General features: G+C 40.5%; 1 protein-coding gene across 2 annotated transcripts in view; it reads left to right on the plus strand.

Annotated features, from left to right (window-relative positions):
• Nucleotides 1–22,809, plus strand: part of stx8 (syntaxin 8) — a 54,948-nt gene that overhangs the window by 19,334 nt on the left and 12,805 nt on the right. For both annotated transcript variants that reach the window (XM_057843594.1, XM_057843595.1), the window contains exon 7: nt 21,422–21,523. In XM_057843594.1, the coding sequence (XP_057699577.1) occupies nt 21,422–21,523 (102 nt within the window). The remainder of the gene's footprint in view (nt 1–21,421; nt 21,524–22,809) is intronic.

Raw genomic sequence — 22,809 nt, forward strand, 5'->3', positions numbered from 1 at the left:
CTCACTATTGCAGTTTAAAATTCCAATTCAACCCTCACAAACCTCTTACCAAATGGCTTAATAAACACACCAGTTATGTATGAACTATATACATTTAATGAAAAATATAGGCAGTTGTTAAATAAAATTTGTTCTCCAAAAAAAAATAAGTTTCAACACAAATTGTCCACACACACAAGCTAAGCTATGGGCCCAAATTAATAAGTCTAAAACCGGCAAAAATTAACTAAATTTGTCTTACGTGGCTGGCCAGATTCGCTGCTTGCGTGCGTAGTAGCCTTAAAACAAAATGGCTCCTTCACCCAAAGGCAAAAATAACTAAGGGTACCTCCGAAAGCAGTTGTTCGTTTGAAAGGTGACGCTCCAACTCCCTCACGAGGCCCGTCGAATCCTTCTCAGTCGGCGGCGGCGGGTTAGCGTCGTCCTCCACGTCGGCTTCGGCGTTGAGTGTCCCTTCTCCCGGTTGGTTCGTCCACAAAAACTTCGCTCACTTGTTTAGCAGGCCGCTAGACGTTTAGCCAAATGTTGGGGCTCACCACGAGTCTCTTTGTTAGCGACGGGCGTCGCTAGCTTCTCGGTTAGCGACGCGCGGCCGTTAGCCTCTGTGTTAGCGACGAGCGACTGTTAGCCTCTTTTTTAGCGACCAGCTCCACTCGTCCCGCTTGAGTAGACCACTCAAAGCATCCAACAATGATGGTTGACGTCCTCAAAGTCCTCTTTTTGAGCACTTTCGCCAAAAGTCAATCAACAAAGTCCACAATTTCTCAGCTCTTGCACTCGGCCATTACCGGACGTCTTTCCCCTCAGCCTTCTCGAACGTTCTTCCTCTCTCTCCCTTCACTCGCTCTAACGCAACCCCGGAAGTCCTTACTCCCAAAATGTCATGCAATTAACATTTTTAAAAACTAAATATACATCTTTTTACATATAATTGTGCAAAACTTCTCAAAAACTGTTTAAATGAAAAAATATATTTACAAACATGAAATAATTTTACAGAATATATTTTTTGCTCATAATATATAGTAAACACATAACTTGGTGGTTAATGGATGTAACTATTAATATAACATTTGTTTGAAAATACTGACGTATTTTTAACTATGTTACACCCTCCCCCTTTTAAAATGTCTGTGTCCTCACCAGACACTAAATTTGGGCACTGTTTAGGGCAACAATTTAATGTGTTCCGATCTTAATGACAATACCACGGTGAACTATAGTCAAAGGCTTTTCACTAGGTTTACCGAGCTCGTCATATGTAAGTCTAAGAGTAGGTTTACGGAGTCTTTTAGAATCAGGCTTAGAACGAGTCTTGGGTGCTAGACTGCCTTCTGAATCTTCATTCTTGGGAACTTCTTCATCTGACTCCAACTCCACTTCGTTTTCCTCTTCTGAATTCTCATCACATTCCTCATCTATCTTGTCTTGAGATTCATGGGTTATACTTTCTGGATCCAATCCATCCTCTTCCACAGATTCCTCTTCAAGATGCTCCTCTTCACTTAAATCCAGATCTGACTCCGAGTTTTGGTCATGTTGGGATTCAAAGATAGGATCATGGTCGAATTCAATGTCATTCTCTGTATTCTCTGATCTAGCAGCTTTCCTCACTCTTTGTGCTGTAGGTGACTTGGCAGTTTGGGGAATAATGAAATACTCCATATCAGACGATGAATCTGAGGTTTCTTGTAGCTCTCTCGTCTCTCGAGTTGGAACTCTCGGATTATTTCTGGAACTGTTTGATCTGGTCTTGGGCCTGGCAGGTGGCTCTTCAGCCTGACACTCAGATGGCATTCTAACAAACTGTCCAATAGGCAGAAGATGATCCCTGTGGATTGTCTTTGTCCCTGGCCGTCCATCCTCGCGTTTGATTTTGAACACAGGCAGATTTGGCATCCTTCCTATTACCACATAGGGTTCAGGATTCCACTTGCTCTCCAACTTGTGTTTTCCTCTCAGGCCCAAATTTCGGAGTAGAACTCTGTCACCCATCTCTATGGACTGAAAAGTTACTCTCTGGTCATACAGTTTTTTGTTTCTCTGGTGTCTTTTGTCTGCAGCATCAGAGGCCAACTTGTATGCTTGCTTCAAGTCTTCTTTTAGCTTTGCGACGTAGCGACTGTGGCATGCACTCTCTATGCCATCAGGGGACGTACCAAAACAGAGATCAACTGGTAGTCTCGCTTCCCTACCAAACATTAGGTGATAAGGCGAGTACCCCGTTGAATCACATTTTGTGCTGTTGTATGCGTGGACGAGATAGGGCACATGCTGACTCCAGCTACGTTTTTTCTCTCGACCAAGCGTACCAAGCATGGAGATCAGAGTTCTGTTGAACCTCTCTGGCTGTGGGTCACCTTGAGGATGATATGGCGTGGTTCTTGATTTTCGAATACCCATTAGGTTCAACATTTCTTTTAGCAGACGACTTTCAAAGTCTCTACCTTGATCAGAATGTATTCTTGCAGGAAGTCCATAATGCACAAAATACTTTTCCACAAGTGTCTTTGCCACAACTTGTGCCTTTTGGCTTTTGGTCGGAAATGCCTGTGCGTATCTGGTGAAATGGTCAGTGACTACTAGGACGTTACTGATCCCCTTTGAGTGTGGTTCCATTGATAGGAAATCCATGCACACTAAATCCATGGGTCCATGACTAATGATCTGTTGCAACGGAGCTGATCTTTGCACAGATGTCTTGTGTGTGACACACTCGCCACAATTTCGGATATACTCTTCCACTTCTGATGCCATCTTGGGCCAAAAAAATCTACTCCGGAGCAGATCAACAGTTTTTTCTTGTCCAAGGTGCCCAAGATCATCATGCATGGCTTGCATAACATTCTTGCGGAAAATTTTAGGAAGAACCAGTTGACTGACCTCTTCTCCAGAAGGTTTTTTGCTTAGGCGGTACAACAATCCATCTTTTAACGAAAGTTTTCCTGCTTCTCTTTGAAGTCTAACTATTTCTGAATTTGTGGGTGCATCAGGCCAGTGTCCATGCTTTATGGCCTTTACAGCTTCTCTGATGGCTTCGTCTTCCTCTTGAGCTCTTGTCAGACTTTGCTTTGACATCTGTTCAAGGGAATTCAACTGAATTTGTGTGGGATGTGCATACAGGTCTGGAATGCACTTGGACGATGCACCTAACTGAGCGACATACACTGGTGTAGTATAGGTGGGTTCTGAATTGCAGGCAGGATGACAAAGAGTCTTGACCCCAGACTGTGGTATCGTCACCCAATCGTCATCTTCAGAATTGACTTGGTTTCTTGACAGCAGGTCAGCGTCGATGTTCTGTCGGCCTGGTCTATACTGGACATCAAACTCATATGTGGACAAGGCAGCGAGCCAACGGTGCCCCACCGCATTGAGCTTGGCAGTTGATAGTACGTACGTTAGAGGGTTGTTATCAGTACGTACCGTGAATCTTGCTCCATACAAATAGTCATGGAATTTGTCCACAACGGCCCACTTGAGGGACAAAAACTCCAACTGATGAATAGCGTAGTTTCGTTCAGATGCGCTTAACTTTCTGCTTGCGAAAGCAACCGGGCGCAGACCTTCCGGGTATTCCAGGTAAAGTACTGCCCCAAGTCCCTTCAAGCTTGCGTCCACATGCAGAATGTAAGGCTTTTGTGGATTTGCGAAAGCCAATACAGGTGCATGGGTTAGGCAATGTATAATTTTGTGGAACGCGTCAGTGCAAGACTTGTTCCACCTTTCTCCAAAAGGCTCTGACTCTTTCAGATAGACTTTGTTTGGATCGGGGGCTTTCTTCTTACTCTTCTGAGTAGGTGCATAGCCTTTGGTGAGTTCAGTCAGTGGCCTGACTATTTCTGCATAACGTTGGATGAATCTTCTGTAGTAGCCACAAAAACCTAGAAACGATTGCAGCGTCTTCAGATTTGTTGGCATGGGCCAGGTGGTTACCGCTTCTATCTTTTCTGGATCAGGGGTGACACCATCGGCTGACACTATATGCCCCAGATATTTAACTCTAGAAAGACAGATTTGACACTTGTCGACTGAAAGTTTTAACCCAACCTCTCCAAGTCTGTCTAGGACCTTGAGCAGCCTTTCTTCGTGCTCTTCAAGTGTTCTACCGAAAACAATTAGGTCGTCAAGGTACACGAGAACTTGCAAAAGGTTCATGTCTCCCACAGCTTTCTCCATTAACCTCTGAAATGTTGCTGGAGCTCCTGTGATGCCTTGAGGCATTCGTTCAAACTGGAAAAATCCTAACGGGCAAATGAACGCCGTTTTTTCTTTGTCCTCTTCTGACATAGGAATCTGGTAATACCCTGAACGCAGGTCAAGCACAGAGAACCACTGACTTCCTGTCAGAGCGTTCAAAGCATCTTCAATGCATGGCGTCGTATATTGATCAGGTATTGTACGACTGTTCAATAATCTGTAGTCAATGCACATTCTCACAGTCCCATTCTTTTTCCTGACAACGACTATTGGAGAAGCATAGGGGCTGCGAGACTCTTTGATGATGCCAGCTTTTAGCAGTTCTTGCAAATGCTTTCTTACATCTTCAATATCTGCTGGTGCTAATCGACGAGATCTTTGTCGAAAAGGCCTGGAATCTGTTAATCGGATGCTGTGCTCGGTCCCTTTTGCCAATCCCACATCCCACTCCTGTACTGAGAAGACATGAGACTTCTGGGCAAGCTTTCGTCGTAGTCTGTTCTTCCACTGTTCAGATATTGTGGAATCCCCGAAGTTGATTTGACTTGCATCAAACTCTGAGGGAGTCTCCTCTTTGGGTGGAATGTTCTCCACCGAGTCAATGTGAAACATACTTCCAACTACTGTTCCCACTGGAAGAGAAATGTCTCGTGTTGATTCATTTTTTACCAGTATTCGGAAACTGTTGATTTCTAATGCTTCACTGGGCACAATCATTGGATGAATAAACACGTCAGCAGGTAATGTGGTTACTGGTGCCGTGTCCATCATCAGGATTTCTTGCTCAACTGGGTGCTTTAGGTCAACTTTGCACACAATTTGCATCTCTTTATCTGGTGACAGCAACAAAGGACCTGGTCCCATCCATCGAATACGCCCAGCTTCGTCGCCTTCTTGAGCTGGTAGCTCAACACTTGACGGCGTACTTTTATTTGTGCCGACAGAAACACGAAGCCCTAGTGCACTCATGACATTAGCATTGTCTTTAAACTGGTAGGCCAACCGTCTGACATGACTTGTGTTGGTGCCAACAATTATTGAAGCTTGTCCTTCCACTCTTGGACTGGGACATATGAGGGCTAAGACCGTGACTATTTGACTCGTCCCAAACACCTCAGCTGGATATTCAAAGTCGACTACAACATATCCACGGTAAGGATAGCTAACATCTGTCAGACTTAATCCCCATAAATCTAGTCCTTCAACTGGAGAAATGGGAACATCAGCCAAATGTTGCTGGTACCAGGAATCAAATATTATTGTCACCTGGGAACCACTATCCATCAAAGCAGTACCTTCGTGCCCATTTACTTTCAATGTCACCAAGCTAGGTGGTCCAACCAACCCCTCAGGAATTCCAGACATTTTTGGCACATCAATTGCACTTTGTGTGACTGAACAGTTCACCTGAGTTGTTTTGGCCTGATTGCATGCTTGACTGTTTTTTGACAAATTCAGCGCTTGAATGAGCTTCTTTATCACTTTAGCTTTGTTTTCCGAATTTGGGCACTTGGCAGCAAAGTGTCCACCTTCTCCGCATTTATAGCAAAATCGCTCCTCCGAACTTTGTTGCTGGCGTTGTGGATAGGTGCTAGCTGGTTGGGACATTTTCACTGATGAGACAGCCACTTGAGGTTCCAACACTTTATTGCTGACTTTTTGTTGCAAGCGTTTTAACTCTTTCTTCAAAGCAGCAACTTCTCGATCAGCGTTACTATCACTGTCTTTTGCATTAACGGGACTCTTTGGAGCATTTGTGGCTTCGGGAGTCGGGTTTGAGACTACTGCAGCTACTAAAGCTTTCAATTCCTTTATCTCAGATTTTAATTGTTGTATTTCAGTTGTTTTTACATCAACAGCTTGTTGTACATGTGAACTTTGTACAACAGGAAAATGTTTTCTTCTTGAAGCTTCATATTCTTCTTCTGTGCGAATCTCCTTTAGCAATTGGAGAAACGATGGGGGTTTAGCTTTTCTTTCTCTTAGTCGAAGATTAACCAGCATCATATCTGAGGCAACTGCACCCCGCAACAACTGTTCTAACCTTACTTTGTCAGCACAATTAGCCAAAAGACCACCTCTTTGGACCACCCTACTCAACGACTGTTCTAGACGTCTGAGGAAGTCTGAGAGTTTCTCCGCTGGCTGCTGCTGCAACAAACGAAAGGCAAAATACAGCTCTTCTCCTGATTCTGCTGTCCCAAAAGCATGCTCAAGTGCTTCTAAACAGTCTTCTGGACTTACTTCAGGATCACCAGTGCGTGCTGCCTGAACAATATCAAGGGCTGGTCCTCGCAAACTTTCCATCAATCTTCGCCTCTTTTCTTTGCCAGAGCATTCGCACTCTTCCACAAGTAGTCGTGCCTGACTTAACCAGTGTTCAAATTGTTCCTCTCCAGCCGGAGTGGGCAACAATCCTGAAAATGTTCGTAGACGGCGATAGCTTCCTAAATCGTTCGACGGTTTAGTTTTGCCGAGCAACTCACTCACTGCTTGTAGAATGGCTGCTGTAGACTTAGCCGCCTCCTCGGTGTTGGGTGATGGTGCATGCGCGTTCGTTGTGGGATTGCTATCTGCTTGCACTTGTTCGGTCATTTTCCGGTGTGTTTCACTAGTTACTGGAAAGTGATCAGCTGTGAGCACAGTCCAAGGTCCTCCACCATCAATGGGGTAAACATCAACTGGGACCGATTTACGTTCGACAGTTTCTTTGCATTCACACAAAGCTAGAAATTGTTTCTGTTGTAGGCTTGACGTTCTAGCTCGAACACGTACACGTCCAAGACTCTTCACCGTTTCCATTGTTTCTTCAATGGCTTCTGTGTTCACATCTTCAAACATGAGCACCAAGACCGCATGAGCCTGCTCTAAAGACTCACTTTGGCACCAATCTTTTAATTTTTGTACTAACTGCACTTGAGTTTCCATTTTGGGTTTAAATGAATCACTGACTAATTTACACAATTTACTTACAAATTTTCACAGAATGCACAAAAAATACAAATTATCCCAGCGGTGCCTCCATTTTTATGTAGCACCTCTCTAGTGTGACAAACTATTATGAGAGGTGGCTAACCTGAGTTCTTTCCCTTTTTAGAAAAATCACAATTCAATTATCTTAATTCTTACTATCTGTTATATAGGCATTCACTGTGAATTTTGAAAATAAATATTTTCTATTAAATTATCAGTGTTCGATTTCTTTTCCCTAGTTTCTCACTATTGCAGTTTAAAATTCCAATTCAACCCTCACAAACCTCTTACCAAATGGCTTAATAAACACACCAGTTATGTATGAACTATATACATTTAATGAAAAATATAGGCAGTTGTTAAATAAAATTTGTTCTCCAAAAAAAAATAAGTTTCAACACAAATTGTCCACACACACAAGCTAAGCTATGGGCCCAAATTAATAAGTCTAAAACCGGCAAAAATTAACTAAATTTGTCTTACGTGGCTGGCCAGATTCGCTGCTTGCGTGCGTAGTAGCCTTAAAACAAAATGGCTCCTTCACCCAAAGGCAAAAATAACTAAGGGTACCTCCGAAAGCAGTTGTTCGTTTGAAAGGTGACGCTCCAACTCCCTCACGAGGCCCGTCGAATCCTTCTCAGTCGGCGGCGGCGGGTTAGCGTCGTCCTCCACGTCGGCTTCGGCGTTGAGTGTCCCTTCTCCCGGTTGGTTCGTCCACAAAAACTTCGCTCACTTGTTTAGCAGGCCGCTAGACGTTTAGCCAAATGTTGGGGCTCACCACGAGTCTCTTTGTTAGCGACGGGCGTCGCTAGCTTCTCGGTTAGCGACGCGCGGCCGTTAGCCTCTGTGTTAGCGACGAGCGACTGTTAGCCTCTTTTTTAGCGACCAGCTCCACTCGTCCCGCTTGAGTAGACCACTCAAAGCATCCAACAATGATGGTTGACGTCCTCAAAGTCCTCTTTTTGAGCACTTTCGCCAAAAGTCAATCAACAAAGTCCACAATTTCTCAGCTCTTGCACTCGGCCATTACCGGACGTCTTTCCCCTCAGCCTTCTCGAACGTTCTTCCTCTCTCTCCCTTCACTCGCTCTAACGCAACCCCGGAAGTCCTTACTCCCAAAATGTCATGCAATTAACATTTTTAAAAACTAAATATACATCTTTTTACATATAATTGTGCAAAACTTCTCAAAAACTGTTTAAATGAAAAAATATATTTACAAACATGAAATAATTTTACAGAATATATTTTTTGCTCATAATATATAGTAAACACATAACTTGGTGGTTAATGGATGTAACTATTAATATAACATTTGTTTGAAAATACTGACGTATTTTTAACTATGTTACATAAGCAGACAACAATCAATCATTGGTCTTGATGTCCTTATTTAGCTGTCTATCCATACCAGCATCCATCTCTGTCTGAGGACCGTCGGGGTCGGAGAGTTCTAACAATGGGTGACATGAGCCATTTGTACTCATGGGCCAAGCAAGGAAATTAACATTTTCAACTCTAAAGAATAACATCTGAAAACATTTCATCAATCACCCCTTGTCTTTCTCTTTAGTACACACCCGTAACACCCCTACCCCCAGTCACCCATCACTTGGTTAGTGTGTACTTACGTGATGTTCTTGACACTTCTGAAATGCAGCCTCTTGGCATTTCAAATGCAGCTCATTAGAGCTTTTGAGGAGATTAGAATGTTATCATGGAGTCTATCCGTAAAAATGCCCTATAGTCACGTATTTTCTTAGTGACTATTGTGAATGTAAAAAAAAACCCTGTGTGAATGTTTCCTTATGTGGCTTGCCGACTGAGTGGCTGAGTTCCAAAAATCCTTTTACATCAAAAACTTGCACCTTATTTGAAAAGTGTGTCACCGTGTTAAGGTGAATTTTTGGGCATTGATATGAATGATTAGCGACTTAAATAGATATGTTTCAAGAACATATACAGTGCACATTATAAACGAGTACACCCTACCTGATATTTCAGAAAGCCTTTGTTTTCCTTTCAGAAACAACATTTTGAACAGTAAACTACACTACAAAATAATCCCGCAAACAAATTTTAGTAGGCGATATAGCATCTCATAAATTATTGCTATATGCGATATTATTGGCAGTTTTTTTTTTAAACCTATAACCTATTCAACCAAGAATATAGTGACGATACATCCTAATAAATCACCTATTGAATTGCAATAATTAATTGCAATAAATAATTGTTAATCTTAAATAAAACACAAACTTTGTTAAAAATTCACAAATATAAAAAAAAAAACCTCACACACAATGCATAATGAGTCATTTTAAAGCTAACGGTAGTTAGGTGCAAAATATGAAATGGGTGAGAAACCCACTGTCATTTTAGTTGTCTGCCAATTAGAGCCCATTAAAAGTGTTAAATTGATCCAAAATGATTGTCATCTTGTCCTGCAGAGTGCGTATACAACAAATTTGAAGCCAAATTATTATGATTTATTACATCAAATTATCATTGCCAATCAGATTTTCCATAATGGGTGGCATTTTTCTTTTATTCTTAGTTTAGAATCTGAACATGACAGGCTTTTATTTTGAAACGTTCACCAGAAGTACGTTTGCTAAGCCACTAACTGTAAGCTTTACACTCAGTAAAACGAAACAAAAACAAAATGCACTTCTCTTTCATCATGCATGTTGAATCAGTAATAGATTTTTTTTTCCTTTTGTTCGCATCGCTTACAAATTCTTTAATCCAGCGAGTTTTCATGTTTGATGTGTTACCTTTTAACCGCAGTTTTGAGTTGTGGAGATGACTGTCAATGCTTTATAGCAGACAAAGGGGTTAGTACTAGAGGTGTGCAAAATTTCCGATTCTTAGATTATTCGCGATTCGGCCGTGGAAGATTCGAGAACGATTCACAAACATCCAAATTCCGATTATTGAAATATGCCAAGTAAAGAGGAAGTACAACACACTCAGCGCGCCGCGCGCTCTTCGGTACGCAATGAGGAAGAACGGAGCAAGAGTAGCTAAACATCATGCTTCTCATTATCCGGCCCCTCGGGTAATGCCAATGCTCAACTCACGGCTCTAGCTCAACTCGTGCCACGAGATAAAAAAACACAACAACATACCTGACTGCTGCCGAAAAGCTGCTACAAGTACATCCACATAATGGATAATAGATATCATTTATATGGGACTAGATGCAATATAGATTCGGTAGCGTTGCAGCACATCTACAAAAAGCTAGATGCGGCCGTTAGTAAACGGCCGCCATCTTAAAGCAGTACACTTCCCTGCAAGGCTGTTGTAGCGAACCTTCCAAGCAAACCTAATTACCTTTTTATCTAAAATACTCCTAAATCGGTAAAATATTGACTTGAATCTATCTTTAAAATAGTTTTAAAAGTTTCACATGCCGAAAGTAGACAAAAGGGAAATTATGGAATAACGAGCAATTTTAACAACTTTAACGGTTGATTGACAACATTAAATTAATTGAATGTAGTTTAAAGCTGCTGATACAGAGTGGGGACTGGAGTTTTTTATTTACTGTTATTTTTGTATATTTGTTTACTGCTATATGTTAACTTGATACTGAAATAGTAGTTTGGTTTAGCCTGAGAGTATTTTTGAACTATTTTGGAACTAATGTACAAAACATTTAAAAAAAAAAAATAAAAAAAAAAGGGAGGGGGGTGCCTCAAGAATCGTTTTATAATCGAATCGGAGCCTCTGAATCGTAATCGTAATCGAATCGTTAGGTGCCCAAAGATTCCCAGCTCTAGTTAGTACATTGTCTTTTTTCCATTAGCCTCAATGTAGCAATGCTAATGTTTTGCAATATTTAATATAGAAGTGTTTCCTTAATTTGTATGTCTGAACTTTAATTCCACGACGTGTTGATGGCCAATAAACATCTGTGAAAGCTACTGGAGTGCAATTAAAAAAAAAAAAAAAAGTGAAAATTTTCTTTCTCTGTTCTCTTTGGGTGTCTACTAAAGCGTTATAGTTTACCTTTGTGGAGTGAAATAAAATGCTTAAAAACCATCAGAAGTGGACTTTTTTCGAGGGACTGTGCAAAATTTGCCAAGCTGATCAGTTTGCATCTTAATATGCATACTGTATGTCCATTTAATGTGTCACAGCTGATAGCTGAGATCAACCTACAATTTTTTTCAATCATAGATATCAATATTAATGTCACCCCAATCCATCTGGAAAGCATACATTTTGTTGTTGTGTTTGGTTGACACGGATAGTATGACATTTCAATCTGAACCAAACCGCACGGCTGGGTGGAAGGAAGGTTTTACAAATTTGTGTATTAGACTGATACATAATCGTTTACGTTCTATATTGTCATCCCGAATCCACAGAGGGTCGATATACTGTATGATGAACAAATAAGTGTGTTCCATCCTGTGCAGCTCATCTGCAAGGCGGAATCACATCCAGATGTCTGCCAAGATTTGTGTGGGTGAGGCAGTTTCCTGTTCACTCCCTCCTCCATCCATCTTAAACAGCCACCATGCTTGGCACTCAAAACCTTTTTCACAAACTATCAACTTGGCATTGAAGAAAAAAAATCTGAATGGCTGCACAATTTTATATTCTTTCCCACCACTATATTCAAAGTCAAAAGCAATTTGGGGACAAACATGGTGTGTGTGTTCCTTGATTGTGTTTTACTCTAAGCACCACATTTTAGCAATCTGTCTTGAATACCGTTTTAGTGGACAATATAGAGCGTTTAAACTGGCTTTATGGGTTTTGCTAGAATGCTAATACTGAGACTACAGATACTTTTGTGCAACATAATCTTTAATTGAGCTTAAAATTTATGATTGTCTTGCTGCTTCCCTAAGATCATTCAAATCATAAACAGCTTTCATTTGAGTTGCTGCTACCTATTCTTTTCCGTAAAGATTTCATCATATTTTTCAGTATTTTACGAACTGTGGATGCCTTGACCGAAGCCGTTCAAAAGAGACTTTTCCATCCCTATTAAACAATGTATTTATGTGAGAAAATATGCTTTGAACCAATTAGCTCCCTTCTTTTATCATTTTTCCTCACTAGGATCAGGGCAGGGGTGTGCTTTAGTCTTTCCCAGCTGACAAAAAGTGAGAGGCTGGGTACGTGCTAAATTAGTCACTTCACACTGAAGAAATCTGACCTTTTAGCCAGATTGCCGCAATCAGGACAACCAAGCGGCCAGACCCGCGCTGGCGCAGCTCCAACGACCCGGGCAGGCGAAAACCCGACCAAAAGGCCAAACTCCGCGCGTTCACCTTAGTCTTAACCAGAGGTTGCGCTAGACTTTTTCGTTGTCTGTCATTTTGACTGACAAGGTCATAAAAATCCGGTCATAATCTATTTTTACCCGTCACTTAAATTTTTAAAATGATGATAATGACATTGTGGTGACCCTTTGTTTGGCATAATTCACCTTCCGTACTTGTGTGTCCATTTGGCCGAGCGCGTTACCGGTGTAGGTTCAAGCGCCTACACCGGCTACGACAGTCACTTTACAGAGACACTTAAGAGCCGCGCGCGGTCCCCTCACTATCCACTCGCTCTCGCTATATGATTGGCCGAAGAGTCGAAATGCTCTCCCGTGAAATGCCTATTTAAAAATGTTCCCGTTTTTACTTCTTGCGTTCGCTTATAAGTGCCCATTTAAAAAGGAAAAGCGATGGATGATACTACACACAGAGCGTATTATTAACAAATGTTAAAGTTGTATAATCATATAGCGAGAATAAGAAACGTCACTGACAAGCGCAGGCCCCCGCGAGTGGATAGTGAGGGGAATAGGATAGTGCGCCTACAGCTAACAAGACTCTTAACATTGCATACCGCTTCAACATATTCAATAGTATTTAGTTTTCATTCATTTTAAACTAATATTCTGCCCGAACAAGCTTAACAGAGAATCCACACCGTGCCATCACACATCAAGCAGATGAATATGTAATTTTTTCTCCGCAGTGACAAAAACAGCTGACTGTGGCCCCAGTAGGTAGGTAGCCTACCATATGTAGCATATGGAACAATGAAATTAACAGTTCACCTGCTGTGGCCTGAAGGTAGTCTCATACTTTCCTCCTGGTGCGCATGGACTTGAATTGCGTGCCCGCTTGTGCAGTCCCTGTTTTTTCACCTCTTTTGTCAACACCATCGTCGTTTTGGGGCTTTTTGAAGAAACTTCGGACACTCAGTTGCCTTGACATTTTTTCAGAGTAAGGCCAACGACGTCATGCATCAAGAGAGACAATAGCTAATTAATATGCTCACTCGCCACCCTGTGGTCTGGGGTGTGAATTGCAACCGGTCAAAATGACGGATGGACTTCAGTTTTTTCCGTCACCGTTTTAAAAAATCGGTCAACGACGGAAAATATTCGGTTAACGCGACCCCTGGTCTTAACCCCTTGTATTGGCTCCATTTTAAAAGCTGGAAATAGGCTTCGAAACACAAGTTGACTATTTATTCAGGTCGACAGCGATCACATGGCAAGGAAAAACAGCAACAGACCCAGGCGAGGAGGCAGACTCGTTCCAGGATCAACATACCACAAGTCAACAAACGGTTCCCGAGAAAAATGACAACGATTGGTTGTCTTTTAAAGGCTCTGGTGAGGTGGTCCGTGGTCCGGAAGAAGGGTGTGTTTGGCCGTTGTTTAAGATAATCCTCTATCGGAGTTTTTGCCCGCCTCAGCGTCAAATTGGCGCTTGGAGTCTTATCAGTAGTGTTATCAGTTGGATAGCGTTCTCCGGTGTTCCTTGTGTTGGGACAGGACGTCCCGCCAATTTGTTCTAGACTGTCCTGAAGAGCTGCTTGTGAGATTTGGTGTGTCAAACGTGGGCTTGCAGAAGTCTTGCCTATTACCTGGTTGTCAGCGTCCATCTTGCTCAGTCAGCTGCATGACGCACGTGTAATACAAACAGTCGAATATTAGATATGAGAAAATATACTATTCCCTGATTGATTTTATTAAGTGTGTTAGAGTAATACAAACAGTCAAACTGTAAATACGAGTCAAGATACTATTCCCTTCAACACTCACATTCTCACCGTCAGGACGATTTAGCGTTCGCCCAAATGCTAAGCATTCTATTTATAAAATTTACAAACAACAGGTTATCCGCTAATTCAAGTGTCATTTTTGTGCACTACAAAATTCTCGTGAGAACACACTCGTTTATGTGTTTCATGCTGTGCTCATTTGTAACTGTAGTTGACCTCAGAAATATCTTCCAGTTATATCAGTTATGTCAATACCAGAGACTGATTTGAAAGAAATGGGAAAAAAATAAAAAAGGTCACTTTAACTTTTTACAATTGGTTTTAGTTCAGCCTGTTCTGGTCAACTCATTTTGTCATTTATTAAAAGCTTTCGTTCGTTTCTTCCCGCCTCTGTGAAGTGATTGATTTTCCATTTTGATGTAGTCAGGGAACGTTTTTATGAGACTTTCTGACTTATATTCCCTCTTCATTGTGACTCCAAGTCGTACAGAAATCAAATCAAAATATTTCTGTGAAAGAGATATACAATAGATGGGAAGCTTTCCGTTGTCTGTTACCATCAGTGTGAAAATGTCCTCGCTAAGGAGCCAAATGTTGATCTCTTGATTCTGAGACATCCAGAGAATCACTTCAGCAGGCTAAAGATTGTCACGCAATTGTGAAAAAAATTCAGTCATTAAATAACTTAATCTTACACAGGGAATTTGAGAACACCTTCCAGTAGATGGAGACCACAATCTGCACACAGTGAAATATACCACACTTACACACTTCACATAGACATAACATACAGGGGTCATTGTCCCTGCATAGTAGAAGTGGGTACTTAAGCGATACAAATCAGCAAGCCTTAAAAGTGGCACCTCTTTGTTCGAGCAGAAACTGCATTGAAACTTGAATCACACCACACACGTTACAATGTGTCACGTTTTAAAGAAAGCAAAGGCGGGTCATGCTTTTTGATGCTTTCAGTCACTATCTGATTGCTTTGCATGCGTAATCTGATATCCTACACGAACTAGAAACCATCAAAGTTGTGTCCAGCATAACAGAATTTTACATTAAGCAGCTTTGATCGCATTTGCAGGAGTCTAGTGAATCACCCAGTTAGTCAACCAGCAAATATAGATGCTACCTAATTAACTCACTCAGTTTTCTATGTCCATTTTTCATAATCAAATCAAATGGATTGTGTTTTAAATTTTTCTGTTCCAAAAACTCATTTCAGGGAGACATGCTATGATAAAATGTATTTTTAAATCATTTGATATAAAAAACATCCTATAACAGCTTTCCCCCTCTTTTCTTGTTCTTATTTGCCACATAGATTAAACCAGTGCATGTATGTAGACGATATAAAATATTATGTTGGCTAGTGAAAGACTTTCCACCCCGAAAAAGAAACCATTTAAAGCCAACCACTTTGGGAAAGCTATTATTTTTAAATAAAAGTGAATAAAAAAAAAAAAAAAAAGAACCTTATAGTACTTGTTGCATTTTGTTCATATAATAACACGAGCAGATTCATGTCATTCTCTTAAATTGCCACAGAATTCTCAACGTTGTTGCCCTCTTTGGCTTCAAAACCACTTGATGACGCCATACAGTAAATTAACCAACATGAAGCTTTGACCTAATTGGCTGAAAAACAAAATATGTAAATAATATTGTAAAATGTAACGTGCAAAGTTAATGTTGTGTGGTTATTATTTCTTCAGTTACTGTTCAACTTGTTTCATTACTTGCTAGTTATGCTATTTAGTTTGTTATGCAATAATGCTAGTTTCGTTTTAAAACCATGAATTTGGATGACAGTTGATTTAATGCCCTGCTATTATTTTTGTTTGTCTGTTGTCAGATGATTGTATGAATTGAAGACTCGTATAGGTTACTTATAGCATAGTTGAAGTGCTATACAGTGACTAGTAAGTGCTTAAAGCGGAGGTTCAGGATTTTTGACATTAGGCTTAACTTTGAGGTAGCAAGTGTTTTTTTAGTTGGTGGAGGTTGATTTCACGAATTCCGTTTTGTACAATATGAACAAACTTTTTTTTCCTGCTGAAAGAACAGAGTCTAACCTTGCTTTGGGTGGGCTCCATGTTTATATAGCAATAGATCAGAATTTTCTGTGGGCCTTGCAAAATCAGTCACAGTCCAGTAAAATGACCGGGAGCGAAGGGGGTTGCTCCGGTAAAAATGGCTGGGAGTGAATGAGTTAAGTATATCTTTTCATGGCGCAACACTAGCAAAATGAGAAGAGAGCCCGCACGTCTCATCAGACCATAGGACATGGTTCCAGTAATCCTTGTGCTTTGTCGACATGTCTTCAGCAAACTGTTTGCAGGCTTTCATGTGTACAGTCTTCAGAAGAAGCTTCCTCATGGGGTGACAGCCATGCACACCAATTTGACATAGAGTGCAGTGTATGGTCTGAGCACTAACAGGCTGACCTCTTCAATCTCTGCAGCAATGCTGACAGCACTCCTGAAACCAGTCACATGACATTTTGGAGGGAAAATGACAAGCAGTACTCAATTTGGACATTTAGGGATGTACGTAGTTTCTAAGAGGTGTACCCACTTTTGTTGCCAGGGGTTTAGATATTAATGGCTATAGTTTGAGTTATTTTGAGGGGAAAATAAATTAACTCTATTATCTAAGCTGCACACAGACTACTTGTTTCAAAGTGTCATTTTGTCAGTGTTGTCCCATGAAAAGATATACTTAAATATCTGCAGAAATGGGAGGGGTGTACTTACTTTTGTGATACACTGTATGGCATTTTACATTGTTTTGATGTTATTATACGTCACTGATCGGAATGTTTTACAATCTAGGGCATCTGTTCTCCAGATTAACCTAATACATCTTTCTGTGGGCACCAAAGGTCTGAGAAACACAATAATTAAAGTTTGTCTTCGTGGAATGAAAAATGGGACAATTCAGGTGGATAATTCCAGCTGAACCAAAAGAAAATCATCTCGGCAGTAGAATATGCTAAATACTTGCCTGGCACGGACAGACTGTTCTCCCTGTGTTTTTCAAACACTGAGAGAATAGTCTGGGACCCAGCACATTAACGGCCTCTCGAGCAAGTACAAAATCAATCGACAAATCAGATTCGTTTATTTGCGTGACGTGTTCTTAACGAGCAACGTCACTCTTCCGCATTGGAAGTAGTGTCCACAACAACACAGATGGCGAACAGGAAAGCCGAGAATATGTTCCAATCCATGGTAAAATCAGTTTTAAATGACCAAAAACACATCGACACAAATCATTGACAACAGTCTGTCTCGCGCTAGCCATGTTGAATAAACTCCGCTCTCCTCGTATGTTTACTTCCGCGCACAAGTCCCTCATCCCGCTTGTCGCTGATTGGTACACTCCGCTGTCTGTTTGCTGTGGCTTGCTCCGCCCTGGAAATTTTATCCGCTTAATGGTGGCCAGACTCAATAGCTGGAACAGCGGTGAGTCTGGATTACCAGGCTAGCTAAATCCAGCATTGGTATGGAAACGGGTGTTCATAAAATTCTAGAGGATTCTCCAATAGTTGCTGATGAACAACTCTGCATTGCCATTATTTAAATAAAGCATACCTCATGAAAAGTTCTCTAATTTGTTATATTCATCCAATAATTTGTTTTTGACAAAAGGTTTCATTTTTTTAAATCCCAGTGCAAGTTGGTGGTCTCAGTCCATCAGGTTTTTGCTATTTTCTTGGTGCCCTGCCCCACTCCTAGCTGTCCACAACCAAACGTACGGGACTGTTTCCATTTTAGATGGGAAGTTGTTTCAGCCGTGGTGTTGGCTAAACATTTATTCTGGCCCTTCGCGGGTTGAGTGCAATTATCTCCAAATACGCTGAGATTTGCGGCAATTAAATGCACCTCATGTGCCACCTTGGAATTTTAAGTGCTCCCTACTTTTTTTCCTTTATTAAATTCATAATCCAGGTCAAATGTGTGTCACTGGCCAACATGTTGTAAGACATGTTGTTTCTATAGTTTTCTCTTTATATGACCTGAATCATAATACATTAAAAGGCAATTTATACATTGGATAGGAAGTGTTTAATGCCCAGATAATTTTTTCTCATATTAAGTCTATATATTCGGCATGTGTGCGATTAGTCCAGATTTTATTGAATGTCCTGCTTGGAGCATGCAGTAGCAGTAGTTGTGCTGACTCTTTATATGTAATATGAGTCTGAATGTAATTGGATAATTGTCAACAGAATCACAAAAGAGTGTGTGCATGTTTGAAACCAGATTATTTTACATTTTACTTCTCTAGTCTAAAAAGAGCTTTCATAGCCATCATAATGTTATCATTGTTTAAGATGAGAATATGTGATACACTCATTTTGTCATAATTGCATCTATTTAATTTAATAGAACTTCAGCTCGGGATTTTATTTTTAAACTTCCTAATACATCACCTTCTCCTTGGTGTCGTCGCTAATGAAGTGTGCTGATATTGATGAAGTGCGAAGGCAGCTGATGTTGGTGCTAGTGCCATTGACAGGGGTGGCCTACCCCCACCTGCGCCATCCCTGCCACCCTCATGCTCATCATGCTTACATTGTTTAGTGGTCTCTGACTGGGTGGTGGTGGGTTGGGGGGTGGTTTCCTGGAGTCCCTGATCATCTTTGCTGTAACTTTGGTACCTCGTACGCCTTTCCACCATCAAGGCAGTCAAAGCACTTTGAGACTACTGTATTTTTCGGACTATAAGGCGCACCGGAGTATAAGTTGCACCAGCCATAAAATGCCCAACGAAGAGGAAAAAAACATATATAAGTCGCACCGGAGTATAAGTCGCATTTTTGGGGGAAATTAACTTGATAAAATCCAACACATAGAACAGATATGTCATCTTGAAAGGCAATTTAATAATAGAATACAATAGAGAACAATATGCTGAATAAGTGTACAGTACGATAATGTTACATGATGCATGAACAACAAAATGCGAATATACTGTCCTCACCAGGACGCTACGGCTCGGTCCTGGCTATGCAGTGAGCTAAACTCCCAAATGACGATGCTGGACGTCGGTATAATTTGCTGACTTTATTTTGGCCGTCGTTATGACACCATCATTTGAAGAGTGAAACTAAAAATAGAAATAATACAAATCAGTTTCGTCTTCTGTACCAAACGGGTTCGCATCAACGTAAATAATGCAATAACACAAACGATTAGCATGCGTTCGCTAGCATTAGCACATCGTTCAAACAACCACACAACTGGCTCTTAGTGTCCAATTGCGGGTGGAAAACACAAAATAACAACAGAAAAGATGATACACACAGGTGTTACCTCTGTAGAGATATTTTACAAGCATAAACAATGAACGTAGGTTCGCAGCCATGTTTCTCTCTCTCTCGCTCTCTCTCTCTCTCGCCCACTCGCTAAGACGTTGCGTAGCTGTCCATCTTTTTCTGACATCTGAGCGCTCTTCTTCGCATAAACTAGTGCGAGTGCGCCCCCACTTGGGCGTGAAAGCGGCACAAACTACAAGCACGCATTTGAATCTAAAAAAAATAAATAATACAATTGCACACACATTGCCAAAGGCAGAACACGAACGTGGCCATAGTTATTAAGAGTTATTCAGATAACTATAGCATAAAGAACATGCTAACAAGTTTACCAAACCATCAGTGTCACTTTTAAACACCAAAATTACATGTGAAATGATATCATAATGTTTTAATAATTTCACACATAAGTCACACCCCCAGCCAAACTATGAAAAAAAAAAAGACTTATAGTCCGAAAAATACAGTATATGCTCATTTATCTACTGATGATGCAGCATCAGTGTTTGTTCAGTCAATTAAGGTGTTTATGTTGCATTTTCATAAGTGTTGTCACTCATGCCCATTTGGTTTTATTGAAGTCAGGAGACACTGAAAAAGGCCTTTCTTTCATTTAGTTTAGTTAACCCACTTTATCTGTCACATCAAAGTTGACTTCAAAATGGTTCTAAACTCATATGGTCATAGCAACAACAACAAAAACAACCTAAACAAATACAGTAAAGACAATCATTACTGAGCTAAATAATCCTCCAGAGAAACTAAGTCACTGATGCATTGAAAGACCTCCCCAAACCTGTTGGCTCTGTGTGGCAGGGGGTTAATGTCCAACAGTGAGACAAATCTCACCACGTGTCCAAGCACTTCAAAAGGCCAGATGTTGATGACAATGTGAAACACAGCAGCACATTTACACGCATGTGGTTGGAAAGACATAAAATCTCGGGTACTAACTATGAAGACATACTGCATGGGGCTGAATTTAATTACGCCACACATTTATGCCATTTTTCCTTCCTCAGCACTGATCAGTGTAAATGGATTTCATGGTTTCATCTGTTCTGGTCAAGGGTCGAAAAATCATCTTAGAGGCTGTGACCAGGGTGACTGCATTTAAGGAATTTGTGCTCAGAACGAAACCTTTCATGCACGAGTTATGATTTTTTTTTTTTTTTTTAATTTATTTTATTTTAAGCCCTTACAGGGCAGTCATTCAACTCAACAATTTCCACTGACACTTATTTATAGTTATAAAATATTATATATAAAATACAATAATGATTTATATTAATAAACAAATATAATACTTGCTAATATTTAAGTTTTTTAAATGACTAAATACAGTCGCTTGCTCGATAAAGGGTTAAAGGTCTTAAGTGTCAACTTTTGAATGGCTGTTCACTGAAGTGATCACTGTCTCTGAAAGGGTTAAGTGGAAAAAAAAAGTACAGTACAGCAAATTTAGTTGAAAAGACACAATTTTGCCGCAAAACTGTATGAGCGTGAACACAATGCTCTCACATGCTAAGGCTTTGGCCGTTTCAGTGTATCTAGATATTATTGCAAAATGAAAATGGAAAATCTGATAAGATGAAAACCCTTTGACTGATTGCAGTGGCATGCGGCATAAACGCATTTGTGCCTACATGGAAAATGCCGGCTAGACGACTTCACCAATGGGATTGTTGTATATTGTTGGTCCGCAGATATTCTGAAACATATGTTTAACACAAACAACCACTTTCCGTCCTGCATATGCTTAAGAATGAATCTTTCCTTCATTCCTGCATAAATTTCACCATGATAAGATTAAAATATATTGCTTTGAATTCAATAATGCATGGTACATGAGAGAATATTGTTTTCATTAAATGTTCTTTTTGTCTTTAGAAATCATCGATGACCTTGCACATCTGGTGGATAAGACTGATGGCCGGATTCACAATGAGACACGACGAGTGCAGCTGTTGGACAAAAAGTCAGCTTCTTGTGGTGAGCTTTCCTATTTCTGAAACAAGTGTCATGTATTTATACATGTTTTGGTGAAGTGCACAAATGTAGAGGTTTTGTCTAAAAAAATCTGAGTTGATTATTTTTTCAGTAAGCATCTGCCCAACATTTTTTGGTCTCAAAAATGTATTTCTAAGTCAGGTCAGGGTCGATAATCGTCTGGCAGAGTTGAGAACAAAATACAGATTTGTGCATGAGAGACAAACCCCAGATTGTAGTCCATCATTAAAACAGATAAAGTATTTCACACTTAACATTGCACCTGGCTACACAGGCGTCAACGACCCACTGATGCAGCAAGCCAAACCCACACTTGCACAGAGTACGCATGCTCCTGTCACATATATTACATCACCGCCCATTAGAGGTGTGCATCGGCACTGCCCTCACGATTCGATTCGATTCCGATTCGGAGGGCCATGATTCGATCCGATTCGATTCGATTCGATTCAGAGGGTCACAATTCGATTCGGTTTGATTCGGCAATGCATCGTGATGCATTAAAGCCTGGGATGCATTAAAATTCTAAAGCAAAGCATATTTTTCGTGAACCATGAGGCAACACAAGCGGTCAGACATTAAACAAATTTTTATTGGCTCTTGTATCACTCCTGATTGAAGTGAAATGTAAATAGTATACTTTATATATATATATATATATATATATATATATATATATATATATATATATATATATATATATATATATATATAAAAACAGATCACAGCATTTAATTAGTGCGTTGAATGAGACCAGGGCTTTCTCTGTTTTTTTACACACAGTAGCAGCCTTTCACACAGTGCAACATCTGAACTCCTGTGCAAAATCAGTAATAACAGTCACTGTATTTTAGTCACAACGACCCATCAATAAAAATATTCAAGTAAATACTAAAGAAAACGACAAGAAAATATTGTAGTGCAGCAGCATCTTTATCGCAATATCAATCCAGGGGGTGGATTGATATTTGAATGTAAAGTAGCTCCCTCTACAGTAAAGCCTAGATCTTGAGCCCGAACCCCACCCGACCCGACCGAATTTCGGGCCAGGTCGGGCCCAAAATGTCAATCATTTACGTTTCGGGTCGGGTCGGGCCGGACTTCTCTCTCGCTAACTTTTTTTTTGAATAAATATATATTTGTATACTAAAACGATGTATGGATGTTAAACTAAGGAATACTTGTTATAAAATAAATAAATTGGATAAAACAGAGAGAAGGCGCTTTGGTAATCACAAACATGGGCTCGGGCCTACAAATACAGCGTA

Source organism: Corythoichthys intestinalis, chromosome 8 (assembly GCF_030265065.1).
Source record: "Corythoichthys intestinalis isolate RoL2023-P3 chromosome 8, ASM3026506v1, whole genome shotgun sequence".
Lineage (NCBI taxonomy): Eukaryota > Metazoa > Chordata > Actinopteri > Syngnathiformes > Syngnathidae > Corythoichthys > Corythoichthys intestinalis.